This window comes from Herpailurus yagouaroundi, unplaced genomic scaffold (genome assembly GCF_014898765.1).
Source record: "Herpailurus yagouaroundi ecotype Mexico unplaced genomic scaffold, PumYag 100, whole genome shotgun sequence".
NCBI classification, from domain to species: Eukaryota; Metazoa; Chordata; class Mammalia; order Carnivora; family Felidae; genus Herpailurus; species Herpailurus yagouaroundi.
Genome location: NW_024412391.1, coordinates 7,460,382 through 7,477,172, shown reverse-complemented (window position 1 = coordinate 7,477,172; position 16,791 = coordinate 7,460,382). Strand labels below are relative to the sequence as shown.

Genomic DNA, 16,791 nt, shown 5'->3' with positions numbered 1-16,791 from the left:
CTCTCCCCCTTGCCAGAGACAGACCTGGACTCATACACAGGTATGTGGGCCTCTTACCTAGAATGTCCTCGTAGACGTTCTCCTCTGATAAAGTGCGTGTGAGCCCCAACTTAGTCTGTGCGTACCAGTCCACTCTGCTGTTCTCAGAGGAAGATTGCAATAAGTCTTCAAACTCATAGGACTTTCTGGTTTGTACAAGATGGGAGAAAAAAACCAAAAAACAAGAACTCAAATCAATTAGGCTGGTCCAGAGATTATATGCCCCCAAATTTTCTTCCTGCAAAGATTTCTATTAATGAAATCAACTCTGTTTCTTGTAAGAAGGTATGAAAATCCTTACATAAGAGGTGTGGCTTTTATCTGAAAGAATGTTTATGCTGTTATGCTGAGTAAAGGGAGTCAAGTACATATAAAATACAACCCCAACTTTGTAAGCACACATATACATAGAAAAGAAGTGAAGGAAGTGAAATATACAGCTATATCTTAGGGCTAAGGAATGGCTCATGGCTTCTTTTCACTTTTACTTTCTGGAGTTTTTAAATATTCTGCAATGTTTACAGAGCATACATTAATAATCAGAAAGGAGCAGTGATGGCCAGTTCAGAGTGGACCAGAGGCCTGGGCCCCCTTCGCACTTCTCTCACTCAAGTGGTTATTATCAGAATGAAACCCGGAGGCCAGCTGAGACACCCCCAACTCCCTCCCGCACTCCCCCTGCAGAGATTTGTGCAAATGTGGTAAGGATGATCAGTAAGGATGATAAATAAATGGCTATCACCCTCACCACACCCCCTACTTCCACAGGAGCTGTCCCTGTCCTGTTGGTGTTGACCTAATGCAAAGTCCAGCCCCCACCCCCAACATACACAGTGGCTCACCTTGAGTTTCTATGATTTCTTTAGCTTTACTGAACATTAGGAAGGTCAGGAGGTAGACCATACTGTGGAACATACAAAATATCAGCCACCTCACCGGTTCATTCCACCTTTCCCTTTTTTCTCCTCTTTCCTTCTTCTCCAAAGTAAAACACAACTTCCCCCCAGTTGGACCAGAACAGCCCTGTCCACTCAGGCTCTCGAGGCTCATCTTGTCCGTCCAGGGGACTTGTGAGGAACTCGCGCTGAACACACTCGGGCCTTCCTTGAATGGAATTTAGTCCACCCACACTCCTGAGGGCACACTCCCCAGCTGGCCTTGACTTGGTCCTAGCCCTTCACTCCTCCTGGTATAGGATGGTCACAAGCCTCCCATGGCCCAGGAGTCACGGCTCCTTACTCTGGGCACCCGTGTCTAGCACAGCGTCCTGCACATGCTTGATGTAAACTGTGGCTGACTACGTGGAAGTGTATGTCTTTGCTTCTTACCCATGCTTCCAATCTCTCTCTGCCCCTGGGGAAGGTGCCCTCTGGTGGCTCTAAGATTAAACAGATCAGTACACAGATCTCAGATGCATTGTTCACAAGCCTTTTAACCTGGGATGAACTACTTAACTGGGCTGAAACTCTTCCTCCTGACTTGAAAAACAGGAATTATCTCATAGGATTGCCCAAAGAATAGAAAAGAGAAAGTCTGTAAAGTCCTTAGCACCTAGCAAACATGCAACAAGTGTTAGCTGTTACTATTACCGTGCAGTGCTGTAATTACTTACGTAGCAAATGTTTTATGTTGAACATGAACTATGTGAGAGGCACTGTGCTCAGGGTTCCATAAATAAGGAGTGACTAAAAGAATTAGAGTCCCTGCCTCAGAGAGCTTACATTCCAGGGAGGAAGACAGGCGTTCAAGCAGAGCACGCACAAATACATCGAATAATAATAACCTGTGTTAAGGTCAGTGATGGAAAAGAACAGGGTGTCACAAGTGAGACTATCAAGGAGGACTTGACGTAGATTGGGGATGCATCAGGGGAGGCTGACAAAGTCACTCATTAAAGCTGAGACCTAAGGATACAAAGAAAGACCTCAGTTGGGGCAGGGGGCGGGGGGTGGGGGTGGGGAAGAGTGGTCCAAGAAGAGGAAAGGGCACCTGTGAAGGTCCTGCGGCAGCGGAGAACTTGGTGCATTTGTGGGAAAGGCACACAGACGCCCGGCAAGGCTGGATTGTAGGGAACAGGGTGGTGAGCGCGGTGGGAGGAGACAGCAGAGCCAGGCAGATGCCATGGGCCCGCTTTCCAAGCTTTGGGGATTTGCTACATTTTAAATCTTTCCCTCTCCACTATCTCCTTTCCCTCTTTAAACACATACGGGTTTCCTCTAGAAAAACTTTCATTGGAAGCAAGGACCCTTGCAGCTCTGCGGATTTCTCACCTTCCTTGCCAAGGGTTTTAAGCTGGTGGGGGTTGGGGGCAGGTGGAGGCGGGAGGAGCTGAGGCTGTCTATCAGTTTACCTGAACTCACCGGTTTTCCTTCTTTATCTTTTCAACCTGGCCTCTGTAAGCATCCCTTTTCTGAAGCTGCCCCCTGAGGGTCACTACTGAGTTTCTGGTAAAACCTAATCACTTTCTGGGGCATTTCTTTATGTGACACCTGTTAGTTTCTATAGCATAAGGCTGTGGTGCTCAAAGTGCAATCCTTGGGCCAGGGCTGGTGTGCCAATGACATAGGTACAATAATTGAGAATAGGCATTTAAAAACTTTTTAAAAGTCATTTTTCTCTTTGCTTTAAATGTAATTTCTACACCCAACGTGGGGCTCGAACTCAGGACTCCAAGATCAAAAATCTCATACTCTACAGACTGAACCAGCCAGGTGCCCCTGTGCTTAGAAAATTTTAAAGCAATTTGACAGAACAAATTTCTAAAAGACAACTGAGGCTTGTATATTGTTGTCTTTTTCATTTCATTTCTCTGGCAATTCCTTTTTGTTGTATTTTACAGAAGTATCATTCAGCAAAGGATTGCAAACACAGGCACACAGGCACCCTCTGGGGTTCGACGAGGTGGGTGCAATGCTGGCCCCCGGCCACTTCTCCTTCTCAGACAACTGCCTGTGTCTTTGCTTGTAGCTCTCTCTTCCTCTTTCTCTCCCTCTCACTGGGCTTTGGGTGTTTCCCCAGGTTTTTCCTCTCTAGGCTTCTAAACTTGAGTATCTCCACATCTGAATTCATCATCCCTAATCTCTACCTCACCCTTCTCCCTTCTGAACCTGAACTCAGCACTCAGGACAGGAACATAAAGAAAGACCACGCTTCCAGCTTCCAGCTTCCAGCTTCCAGCTTAGGTCCTCAGGGCCTTAAGTCAGGCCATGAGGCTGAAACTGTCACCCATGCCCTGAGGTGCCTGATGCACTCATGGAAGCTCCTACTGCGAAGGAAGGGCTACCTCTCCATAAACCCCTTCTTCCTCTCCTTGAGGTGTCCAGCCAGGAGAGGAAGGACCGTGCCTCAGAGCTCCCACAGATGTGGTCTATGGGGTGGAAGCGGGTCTGAGCTGTTTTCTCTACGACGGGATCGCACTGTGCTTTGTGCCCGCCCTGAACACTCCCTAGTCGGGGATGCCATTAGCCCAGGCTGGTATTAGCCGGGCAAATGCTTGGGGATAGACTCGTGGTGGTCTGTGGCCCAGAGCAGAGTGAAGTTACCAGCCTGGAGTGGGCCATACAGCTCCTGGGTTTCCCCCGCTGAGCTAACCGGATTCTGGTGGCTCAAGTCCCCAGCATGCATACTACCTAGATTTGGTAGGGAAGATGCAAACTGTTCAAAGAGGCTGCAGAATCACTCAACATTTACTGAGTACCAACTAAGTCTGTACTTGGATTACTACATTCAAACTTTGCAACAACCTTGTAAAGAATTACTATCATTAAACATATTATATATACGAGGAAACAGAGACCGGGGTGCCTGGGTGGCTCAGTCTGTTAAGCGTGGGACTTTGGCTCAGGTCATGATCTTGGGGTTTGTGAGTTCCAGCCCCACATTGGGCTCTGCACTGGCAGTACGGAGCCTGCTTGGGATTCTCTCTCTCTGCCCCTCCTTCACTGGTGTGTGCACACTTTCTCTCTCTCTCAAAATAAATGAATAAACTAAAAAAAAAAAAAAAAAAAAAAAAAAAAAAGGAAACAGACAGAGCTCAGATAAATTGCTCAAGGTCACACTGGGAGAAAGAGGTGGAGCCAGGGTCAGAAGCCAGGAAGTCTGGTCCGTGTCTGGTGCTCTCCACAGCACAGGCACTAAGCAGAGCATGGAAGTTAAGTCAACGCAGGAGGAAAGCTGTGGTCACAAAAAGTTTTAAAACCTTTATTTACATATTAACTTTGAGAAAAAGGAAATTTCAAAAGGCTAATGATAACCACATCCAAACTGGCTTCTTTCTTATTTAAACACTTCCACATTCGTCCCACATCCAGCCCATATGTTTAATGTGCACCTTCTGGGGGTCGAGCTGAGCTCACAGCTAGCTGGTGAAGCAAAGGCAAGAAGTCCCTGCCTTTGGGGAGCCCACAGCCTGGTGAAGGGGTACACCTCCTCCCAGCCTGAGTTTGCTTCCTGGGCCTTCAAATTATCATGTGATTGAGATACTTCTTAGTTTTAGAGATGCTGGGATGATTTAACTGGTCCACTGACGTTTCCTGAAGTGGGTCACAACATATGTAATATCCCCAATTTTGACAACCAATGCCAAATACTGTGATTTCAAGTAGTATTTTGAAGGTTACCTGTGACTTTTCTATATTTTTGTAAATGAAATACTAAGTTAAGAGCTCATCCCACATCTCCATTTGAATGACCCATGGGAATCTCAATCCAAGGGGCCCCTGGGTGGCTCAGTCAGTTAAGCATCTGACTTCGGCTCAGGTCATGATCTCAGGGTTTGTGGGTTCGAGCCCCGTGTCGGGCTCTGTGCTGACAGCTCAGAGCCTGGAGCCTGCTTCAGATTCTGTGTCTGTCTCTCTCTCTGCCCCTCCCCTGCTCATGCTCTGTCTCTCAAAAATAAATAAACGTTTTAAAAAATTAATAAATCCAAAATTGAACTCACCCTCCTATTCCCCCCGCACCCCAATGAAGACCAGTTCCTCCTCCAGTGCTCCTCAGCATAGGCCATCGCCCTTTGTCCAAATGTTTATGCCTTAAACCTGGGAGTCCCGTCCAAACCCCCTTCTCCTTTAGCACCTATATCTGACCAATTAACAAGAGTTCCACCAGCCAAGCATTCCCAGTATTCACTGCTTTTCTCAGTCCCCCAGCAGCTGTACCCTGGGCTTACCCCATCCCACCACATATCCCCTCCCACCCCACAGTTACCCACCCTGTCTGCTGTCCAGGTGAGCTTTTCACAAATGAAAATCCGGTTGGGTCTCTCCCTTCTTAAAAAATGTGAGTTTTTAAGGAAAGTTTCCCATTCCTAGTAAGTGATAGGCCAGAACACTTCCCTGGTCTCCGGGACTCTTCTGGACCAGGCTCCAGAGGACCTGGAGGCCTCGGCTCACACCCTTCCTGATCTCTCTGGCCACACCACTGCCTTTCAGGGCCTCCAACACACTAGTCTTTCTTCCTCTGGGACATTCACCTGTTTCTCAAACTGAACACCCCTTTTCCACGTGGGAATCTCAGGTCTCAGTCCGAGTGCCACATCCTCCCCAATCTGGCCCTGTTTCCATGACAGGCTAGATAACCCTGCTGAACATTCCCGTAGCGCCATGGGCTTCCTCGCGGCACTGAGTGTGGTTATAGTTACATAACTGCAGGGTTGTGTGCTTCTCTTACTCGTACGTAAGGTCCACGAGGCCAGGGTCTCAGTTCATTTTGTTCACTGTTATGTTCTAATACTACACAGGTGCAGGATAAATGTTTGCTGGTTGAATACATGAGTGAATATTTAAATTTTTTTAAACGTTTATTTATTTTTGAGAGACAGAGGGAGAGCACAAGCAGGGGAGGGGCAGAGAGAGAGGGAGACACAGAATCTGAAGCAGGCTCCTTGAGCTGCCACAGATTCTCTTCTTGTCTCCATGTCCAGTGACCACACACAGGTCTTTCCCAGGTCCCACCGGCTCTTGGGAAGGGCATGTGTGCCATCAGGAGATGAGAGTGGGGCTAAGTGGGGGAATGCTTATGTTAGCTGGGCTCACACCTCCCCCATCAAGTGCTACTGCTACTCATGGTGGGTTTATGCTTATCTCTATCCTAAATCCAAAACAGAAATGCCAGTAGAAAACCCATCTTTATCCACCATTATGTCTAACGTCCAATCATTTCCACCTCCAGTGGGAAGTAAGACATGACATGGGGCACCGGGGTGGCTCAGCTGGTTGAGCATCTGACTCTTCATTATAGCTCAGGTCATGATCTCATGGTCCCGGGATCGAGCCCTATGTTGGGCTCTGTGCTGGTTCATGGAGCCTGCTTGGCACTCCCTCTCCCTCTGTCCTTCCGCCTGCTCAAACACTCATGCTTTCTCTTTTTTTTAAAAAAAAGCTATAGGGGTGCCTGCATGGCTCAATCAGTTAAGCATCCGACTTTGGCTCAGGTCATGATCTCGCGGTTTAAGGGTTCGAGCCCTACATTGGGTTCACTGTTGATCCTCTGTCCCCCCGCTCTCTCTCTGCCCCTACCCTGCTCTCTCTCTCAAAAATAAACATTCAAAAAATTATTTAAAAAAAAGACTTGACAGTCACTGCTCTAATGTAGAATAACAACTTTCCTCTCTATTCTTTAAAAAAAAACTTTTTTTTAATATTTATTTTTGAGAGAGAGAGGCAGAGACAGAATGTGAGCAGGCAAGAGGTAAAGACAGAGGGAGACGCACAACCCGAAGTAGGCTCCAGGCTCTGAGCTGTCAGCACAGAACCTGACAGGGGGCTTGAACTCACAAACTGTGAGATCATGACCTGAGCCAAAGTTGGACGCTAAATGGACTGAGCCACCCAGGCACCCCTGTCCTCTCTATTCTTATTTCTGTTTTCTAATGCAACTGCCATTAAATAAAGAATTTACAAAATCAAGCTTCTCTCATGCTTTCAAAGTAACTTTGGCTTTGTCAAATTAATCAAACAATTTGCCCCTTTGAAGATTTTAAGCACTCAGTTTTTAGACATGGCAGTTACAACTGCCTCTTGGATGGCATGTTGACTGGAACAGCCATGACAGGAACAGACCACAATATGGCTGGTAAGTGAAATTAAGCACTCACTGGGTAATAGCTGAGGGTTGCTGTCCAACCAGACCACTCTGGGGATCCCTATCAGTCCTACCGAAGATGGAAATTATGGAATCAATAACAGCAGGCGTATGATTTGGTAGCCATATAATGACCCAGGCTTCCTGTCCTCAAAAAGTTCCGCAAATTGTACGCTAAAGCCTCAAGAAAAGGCTGAATCTATGTATACAATGCCAAATAATGTTGAAACGTTGAAATTTTGGTCAACATAGTTATTTGGCTTCATAAGGATCTAAAAACTCCATCATAGGATTAAATTAAATTAAAATTAAAAACCTGCATGCCAGGGGCACCTGGGTGGCTCAGTCAGTTAAGTGTCTGACTTTTAATTTCTGCTCAGGTCATGATCTCATGGTTTGTGAGTTTGAGGCCAGCATCGGGCTCTGCACTGACAGCGTGGAGCCTGCTTGGGATTCTCTCTCTCCCTCTCTCTCTCTCTGTCCTTCCCCACTCACCTGTGAATGCTCTCTTTCTCTCTCTCAAAAAAAAACAAAACAAAGCAAAACAAAACAAAAACAAAAAAACCCTAAAAAAAAACCAAAAACCAAAAAACTGCATTCCAGTTAAAACATTTTGGGTATACAGATACATGTAAATTCAGGATGCTGCTTACACTTAAAAAATAGTAACTTTCCTTGTTAAATGTAGGCCTTCAGGCATTCCTGCCAGAGTTATTCAATGCACGCCATAGACCATACACAACCAAGTTAATGCTGCTGTAGGAACCTTATCTTTGGAATTTCCTGACATTTAAGGGTTTCTCATTTCCCATTTTCGGATTGAAGGCATAAGTCCTTGCATTTAATTTCCTGGGGCTTTAGCAAAATGATGAAAGGAGGAAGGGGAGAGAACACAGAACAGAGGAGAAAGGGAAGAGGAAAAAAAAAGGAAGAGAATGTCCAGAAAAAAGGCATTTTCTCAAACTGAGAATCTCAGTCCACTGGTTTGGCTCCTGCAAGAGTGGACCCGTCGGCCTATGAAAATAAGCTGAATACGTTCTGTGAAGTGCACAGCCTGGCCATGTAATTCTAAACCCTCCTAACCTCAAAATCCTTAATCATTTCTTTCTTCAGCCTTGGCTTGGCTCTCCTGCCTCAGAGAGGACAGTAAGTCAGCCAAATCCTGAGTTGAGCCTCTTCTTTTTTTTTAAGAGATAGGACCACAATAAAGAGCACACTTTATTATTTTTTTAAGTAGAAAGTGAACATCTTGCCCTAATCACCCCCATTGTACTATTTTAAACAAAAGGAAAAATCCAAAGCCAAAATTCTTAAACACAGCTGATGCAACCATGATCAAACTGGCCAAGAAAAATTTCATCTTTGGACTGAAACTAAGTAACTTTAGCTGGTTTTAAAGAGAATGCTGGAACACTGAAAAGAGCAGATGGTAGCTACGAGAGAAAAGATAATGGGAATAACTGTTCACCAGGTTGATCTGTCTGCATAATGAGGACACAGCAGAAAGACTCTGATTTCCCAGAACCAACCGACCTGCCCCTGGGAGAGGGGGGCTTTTTTTTTTTTTTTTAAACGTTAATTCATTTTTTGAGAGATAGAGAGAGACAGAGCGCAAGCAAGGGAGGAGCAGAGAGAAAGGGAGACACAGAATCCGAAGCAGTCTCCGGGCTCTGAGCTGTCAGCACAGAGCCCGACACGGGGCTCGAACCCACAAACTGTGAGATCATGACCTGAGCCAAAGTTGGACGCTTAACCAACTGAGCCACCCAGGTGCCCCGACAGAAGGAGCCTTTTTGGAGGAACAGCCCAGGAAGGGCACAAAGAGCTGCTGTCACAACACACTGGGGGCATGAGCAGCGAGGTCACCAGAGCACTCACGCACCTGGGCTTTGGCACTGGTTTGGGAAAGGATTTAGAACCAGAGATGGGTACGAGCTTTCTCAGAACATCAACACGGAAGCTCTAAATTCTTCTATGGATTCTACATACCGATGACGCTAAAGCCTGGTGAAGACCAGTCCCATTTATGGAATACTGATACAAAAATCTTAAATAGAGTAATAAACCAGGACCAAATGGGAGTTCATCCCAAAAATGTAAGAATGGGTCAATATTAGGATATAAAGTCATTGCTCGTAGGTCAGAGGATAGGAACCATATGATCATTGAAAGCTACTGAAAGTAACTTGACAAAATCTGACGTCCAATTCTAATCTTTAAAACTCTTAGTAAAAAAGGAAGTATAAATGAAAATACCTTGATTACATAAACACATACCTCAAACAAGAGTACCTGTGAGTAGAACACCAGCAGCATTACCATGAAAGTCAGGGAGGACACAGGGCTGTCCACCGCTATCAGCACTATTACTTAACCCTGTTCTGAAAGCATTAGCCAGTATGACTCAGAGAAAAAGTTCAGAGATTTAAAAGAAAAGGCAAAATGATAATTCTTTGCAGACGATATTATATACATAGAAGATCCAAGAGAATCAACTGACAATTAGCAACAGTAAAAAATTTCTTGAAGGGGTCTTTCAAGAGAATAACATACAGGGGTGCCTGGGTGGCTTAACTGGTTAAGTGTCCAACTTCGGCTCAGGTTATGATCTCACATTCGTGAGTTCGAGCCCCGCATCGGGCTCTGTGCTCAAAAATGAATAAACATTAAAATATAAAAAATTAAACGAGGGGCGCCTGGGCGGCTCAGTTGGTTAAGTGGTGGGCTTTGGATCAGGTCGTGATCTTGCTGTCCGTGAGTTCGAGCCCCGTTTTGGGCTTTGTGCTGACAGCTCAGAGCCCGGAGCCTGTCTTGGATTCTGTGTCTCCTTCTCTCTCTCTGCCCCTCCCCCACTCACATGCTGTGTCTCTCTCTCTCTCTCTCAAAAATAAATAAACATTAAAAAAATAACAAACTAACATATGTTGTGTGTGTGAAATTTGATAGGGACATCTAGAACATTTGGAACAATACATGCAAGAACAGTCAAGATATTTTTGAAAAAAGGAGGATAATAAGGAAACGAAAAAGGGGGTTATAATTATTACAAAGGTGAACAATTGGTCACTTTTTTTTGGTGTACGACAGGAGAGTGTGCGTAGTATGTCAAAGAGAATCAACTGATTACTAGGAACGAGAAGAAATTTCTGTCAGCTCTACTAGATATTCAACATATTATGAGATTAAAATAATTAAAATAGTTTGGTACTAAAACAGAAATAGCTACTCTAAATATTAAACAGAATAGAACCAGAAAAAAATAAGAGCAGCTTACATTTATTAAGCATTCACCATATTCCAGGTTCTATTTTCACTTATGTTTACACATATTTATTCATCCAATCTTCACAACAAAGCTATGAAGTGGTTTCTAGAGTTATTGCTATGTTACAAAATAAGTAAAATGAGGCCAAGACAAATTTAGTAGCTTGTACAACGTCACACAGAAGTAGCAGATCTAGTAAGTTCTCTGGCCCTAGAGTCTTCTCTAATGCTATATGCTATTCACCCCAGCATTATATGTAAATTGGAAACAACTGAAGCACCTGTCAGTAGAGGAATGGTTAAATATGGTTTATCCACATGAGGTAAAGAGCAGTTCAAAAAGGAAGGTGAAAAAAAAAGTGGCAGCACTGAAAGTTCTCCGCGATAAACAGTATATATAGCAGGATTTCTTTTTTTTTTTTAATTTTTTTTTCAACGTTTATTTATTTTTGGGACAGAGAGAGACAGAGCATGAACGGGGGAGGGGCAGAGAGAGAGGGAGACACAGAATTGGAAACAGGCTCCAGGCTCTGAGCCATCAGCCCAGAGCCTGACGCGGGGCTCGAGCTCATGGACCGCGAGATCGTGACCTGGCTGAAGTCGGACGCTTAACCGACTGCGCCACCCAGGCGCCCCAGGATTTCTTTTTTAAAAGGACATAATTTATATCTATCCCCCCCCCCCTCGAATATGCAAACTTTTTCCACTGGAAGAGAACATAAGAAATTATGTTTCTTACAGCAAAACAATCCTACCTGACAGACCATGCTGAGTAGGAGAGTGACATGACTGAATATATTTCTAGAAAACTCCTCTGGCTGCTAAGGAGGAATATATTAAGGTGGAAGGTAGACAACAGATAAGTAGTAAGAGAGCAGATGGAATCAGATTCAAGATAATGTTTAAAACTAGAACCGAAGAGCTCGCTGATGAATTAGATGAGGGGTGTGTGAAAAAGAGACGAATCACAAATCACGCCTAGGTTTTTGGCCTGAGTGCAATGAAGGATGATGCCTTTAACAAGATGGCAATTATCTGGCCTGGACTAGGATTTAGGTTTAGACACATTCAGTCCAAACTGTCAGATAACCAAATGGAGAACTGTGCAGGACATGACGGTGCAAACCTTCACGAGAGGAGGGAGTCAGGGCTGGAGAGATACATCTGGGGATCGCAAGCAGGTAACTGACATTTAAAGCCATGGGACGGAATGAGATCATTTAGGGAGTGATGTAGATGGAGAACTAGCTGCTCTGATCCCGGTCGATGGTGTGTCGGGCGTGTTATTCCAACACTCAGGGAGAGAGGAGAACAGAACTGAGCAAGAGACTGTGAAGTAGGGCCACCAGGGAGGTAGTGACCTAGAGCACAGTGCTTCAGGTGGAGGGAGTGAAGTCGTTCCTCAAATGCCAAGAGATGTCATGTAAGAAAAGAACAGGGAACGGGCTGTTGGATTTAGTGAGATGGGGGTCACAGGTGGCCTTGGGTCAAGGGAAGTTTCACGATAAATGTCAAAAGCCCAACTGCAGTGAGTCAAGGGAAACACAGAGATGAAGAAGGGTGACCACAGCAGGCACAACGGGTTTGAGTTTTGTACTGTAGCTGGTTTCCAGATTAGTGGGTATCAAACCAGTTAGCACATAACAAAAATGGACTAGACATTAGTTCTCGAAGCAGAAAGGAAATGGTTTTCAAAGGATAGATTTTAACTTCAAGCATTCACGTTTTATTATCTAATGTTTTATTTTAACATTATAAAATACAGTAAAACCTTGGTTTGCGAGCATAATTCGTTCCGGAAACATGCTTGTAATCCAAAGTATTTGTATGTCAAAGTGAATTTCCCCTTAAGAAATAATGGAAACTCAGAGGATTCATTCCACAACCCAAAAATATTCAGATAAAAATGGTTACGATACTGTACTATAATACAAAATAATAAAGGAAATACAAAATATAAAGAAAAGTAAACAAACTAACCTGCGCTTGCCTTTGAAAACCTTCGAGGCTGGTGTGAGGGAGACAAGAGAGAGGAGGGTTATTGTGTAGGACGACTTTCACTATCACTAACGGATGTTGACTACACTACATGTTAATAAACTCTTGTCACAGACTGTATTTAAAGTAACTGGCAATTAAGGCAGCAGAGAAAAGGGTCTATATCTGCAGGCAGCCTGACCTAGAATGAAGCAAAGCATTCCTAGGCTTACTCTTGTATGGAAAAGCAAAGGACTTTGTGCTTTGAAGTGACAAAATACACTCATGCCAGTTGTGGGCACCTTCCAGCTTTCAGAAAAATCACTGATTTCTGCCAAACGCTGTGGCATGAGACGGAGCATCCAAGCATGGGAGAGGATCACCCATAATTCTGCAGTGAGCAAGCGAGAGAGAGAGAGCGAGAGCAAGAGCGAGAGCGAGAGAGAGAGAGAGAGAGAACCTTGGCTCAGTTGTGATCATGTGACATTCAGCATCACAGACAACTCGTACTGCAAGATATCACTCGTTTATCAAGTTACAATTTATTACAAACGTTTGCTTGTCTTGCGGAACACTCGTGGAACAAGTTACTTGTAATCCAAGGTTTTACCGTATTTAGTGTGTGCATCTTTTAGCATGTATAAATGAGGAAACTGAGGTTTCAGGTTCAATAACTTGTTCAAGGTCACATAGATGGACTGTGACAGGGCCAAGGTAGACCCAGGCTGTGTGTTTCTAGAGCTCATACCAGGAAAAAAACATGAAAATATGAGCCAGTGGAGATTCAAAGCACCATGCACGAGTTGGGGATGGTGGTGGCAGAATGAGTTGTTGGCACAATTAGTTAATTGCCAGGGTTAACACGAGTTTTCGTTGAACCCTTGGTTAGTGTCAGAATGACAAGGACTTATCACATCCAAAGGTAATTTTTCAAAGCAAATACTCTTTTTTGACGACAGAGAACACAAAACACATGCATCAGCTATCACATCTCCAGGTTTAATCAATAAACTATCTCAAGCCATGAACGGTCTCGACCAACTAGAAGATCCATCAGCGTAATAAAACAAACAACGAGGGGCACCTGGGTGGCTCAGTCGGTTGAGCATCCAACTTTGGCTCAGGTCATGATCTCACAGCTCTTGAGTTCGAGCCCCGCGTCGGGCTCTGTGCTGACAGCTCAGAGCCTGGAGCCTGCTTCTGGTTCTGTGTCTCCCTCTCTCTTTGCCCCTAACCCACTTGCATTCTGTCTCTGTCTCTCTCAAAAATAAACATTAAAAAAATTTTTTAAACAAAAACAAACAATGAGGCTCACAGCAGTTGTGATGCAGCATAAACTACTGGAGCAGACAGCCACCTGTCACCTACCTGTGGTCAGCACTGGGTTTCGGTCTTCCGGTCCACAGTCTTCTGTTCACAGAGGAGGGCGGGGGAGAGGAGGGCAGGGGAGGGGGAGGTAGAGAAGGCAGAGGAGGCAGGTGCCTCTTGTCCTTCCTGAAGCCTGGGTTCCCGTCCTTGTCCCCTTCTCCGTCGTGTTTGAACGTTCTCCGGGGTTTGGGCAGGGGGTTGATGAAGGGTTTGGCGGGGGGGCCCTCCGAGCCCCTGTCCGCACTCTCCAGGCTCCGGTCGCAGGGCCTCCTGCACGAGCCTTTCCTTTCCTCTGCAGCCTCAGGGGCGAGCTCCCTGGCTTCTAGGTCCCAGTGGTGGGACCTGAATTCAGAGCCACGCCAGCCAGCTCGGTTCTCAGGAAGGGCGGGCCCCTCCTCGGCCTTGTCCGGCAGGCAATGCGGGGAATAACAAGTCCCTGGTAACTGGGGATCCAACCCTGCCGACCCATCCTTCAGAGCCTGCTCGAGTTTCTCCACCTGCCTCAGCACGGAGAGGCTGTCATTCGGCAAGCGCTGTTTGCCCGGCCGCGGCTCGCGGCCTCTGCCCCAGCTGGGAACCGGCTGCTCGGTGGGCTGGCTGAGGTCTTGCCTCGGCTCTGCATCCTGTCCCCTGACTTTCACAAGCCCTTTATTCCTCTCATCCTCCTTGCTCTCTGCTTCTGGCCTGGTTCCATCCTGAGCCTCTGTGCCCCACGCTCTCACACCATCACTGCTTCTCCCCATCACACAGGACGTCAGGTAATCCTCTTGCCCGTCTGCTTTCCTGCCGGGGGCAGGAGCGGGCAGCTCTTTTCTCCCTTCCCATTCGGATATCTTGTCCTTTATGCTGAGGGGCTTGGGCCGGGCCCCGCCTCGGGCAGAAAGGCACGGGTTCTCGACACTGCCGAGCTGCCTCTTGCCTCTTGCCTTGCTGGCTTCTTTAGCATTGAGATCTGAAGCTGAGTCGCTGATGATCATATTTGAGCTGAACATGTTCTGCTGAAAACAGTCCACTCTTGACTCTAGCATCAGGTTATTGAGACTTTCCAGTGAGCTCCTTGTGGGGGGTGAATCCTGATCAGTCTCTGGGGAAGGAATGGGGGACCTAAATGGCCTTCGAAGGTCTTCCCCAGCCTCTGGACCTTCCACCTTGACCCTGAACAAGAAAGACAAACACTGGGTGAGGCATTCTTGGTTATTGTTCTTGGCTGCTCATAAAGATTTGCTAAAACTTAGATATAAATGTTATATGCTAGTTGTAAGTCACAAACATTGAAGCCACCACTTTAAAAAGATCACTTTGTTGGGACACCTGGGTGGCTCAGTCGGTTAGGCGTCTGACTCTTGATTTTGGCTCAAGTCATGATCTCACTGTTCACGGGACTGAGCCCCCCATCAGTGGGCTCTGTGCTCACAGTGCGGAGCCTGCTTGGGATTCTCTCTCTCTGCCCCTCCCCTGCTTACTCTCTCTCTTTCAAAAATAAATAAATATTAAAAATAAACAAACATTAAAAAATTATCTTGAAAGAAAAGCAGAAAAACATTTTTAAGCTAGTCTAATGAGAACAGGAGTCTCTATGTTTTCGAATACAAAACATTCTTCCACCAGCAAAGGTTATAACTAAGCAGAGTGACCTTGGACATGCCATCATTAGCAAGCACACGTGGACCAACTTCATGGTGCACATTTTTTGAATGGGTGGTTCTGACAATATAGGAATTCTGAAACTCCAGTTTAAGGTTCACAGTGAGAGATGGATAATTTCATGCATTTTGTTAGTATTTAGCTTCCTGTTCGAAGACTAAGAGTTATTTACATGCAGACTTCTCCCTCCACTGGGACATTAGCACGTAAATTGTGTTGCTGTTCACGGTTACACAGCATAAATTAGAAACTTGTGCAAACGCAAACACATTTTCATATTTTAAATATGGCTATCAAAGCAGAATTCCTGATTTAAATAAACGATCGGAACGCACGAGAGAGTGCTTACAAAAGAGAAACATATTTTTTAATTGCCCTGTCACCACTGAAGACATTAGCATGAATTCAGATATCAGTCAGAAGAAAAAGCAGAATCAGTTTGTTGACATTTTACTGCGAGTTCAAAAGGCAGAAGTGAAAGTCCTTACTCTCACAGTGCTAGAAGCAAGATGAAGAGACAGGACAGACACGCATTCAGAGAGAACAATTCAGGTTAGTTCATGCTTAAAGACAGTGGATGAGAGGGATGCCTGGATGGCTCAGGTCACGACCTCACGGTTTTGTGAGTTCAAGCTCTGCACTGGCTCTGTGCTGGTGGCATGGAACCTCCTTGGGATTCTTTCTCCCTCTCTCTCTGCCCCTCCCCAACTCACGCTGTCTCTGTCTCTCTCAAAAATAAATAAACTTAAAAAAAAAGACAGTGCATGATAGAATAATAATCATTAATATCATATGTACTGTTAAACATCATTGACAGCAAATAAATATGGCTTTCGAGTCAGAGGGACCTCAGTTTCAATCTTGGCTCAATTTTTTTTTTTCATTTTAAAATAAGAAACCTCCCTCCCTTCTCTAGACTGCAACTTGAATGGTGCAGAGGCCAAATTTATCTTGTGTTCTGTGCCTGGTACACAGTTGGTAGTCAATATTTACAAAATGAATGAATGGATGAGTTAATATTGGTAATGTTCCCACATTATAGCACACAGTGTAGGTTATGATATTACTACGTGGCAAGCAGTGTTTTTAAATTTTTTTTTAAGTTTATTTATTTTTGAGAGAGACAGAGAGAGAGAGGGAGAGAGACAGAATACGAGTGGGGGAGGGGCGGAGAGAGAGGGAGACCCAGAATCCAAAACAGGCTCCAGGCTCTGAGCTGTCAGCACAGAGCTTGCCGTGGGGCTTGAACTCACAAACCGCGAGATCATGACCTGAGCCGAAGTCGGCACTTAAACGAGCCACCCAGAAGCCCCGGGCAAGCAGTGTTATTGTAGTGATTACCGCTCTTGTCTAACATCCCAAACATCTGGCGTGACCTCACAATCACTGAGACCCTATGTAAAAACTTCTGAAAAGGAG

General features: G+C 45.3%; 1 protein-coding gene across 4 annotated transcripts in view; it reads right to left on the bottom strand.

Moving 5' to 3' along the window:
* Window positions 1-16,791, bottom strand: part of DENND2A (DENN domain containing 2A) — a 103,836-nt gene that overhangs the window by 59,758 nt on the left and 27,287 nt on the right. For all 4 annotated transcript variants that reach the window (XM_040471792.1, XM_040471790.1, XM_040471791.1 and 1 more), the window contains exons 3-4: window positions 13,729-14,883; window positions 58-185 (exon numbers count right to left, since the gene is read on the bottom strand). In XM_040471792.1, the coding sequence (XP_040327726.1) occupies window positions 58-185; window positions 13,729-14,883 (1,283 nt within the window). The remainder of the gene's footprint in view (window positions 1-57; window positions 186-13,728; window positions 14,884-16,791) is intronic.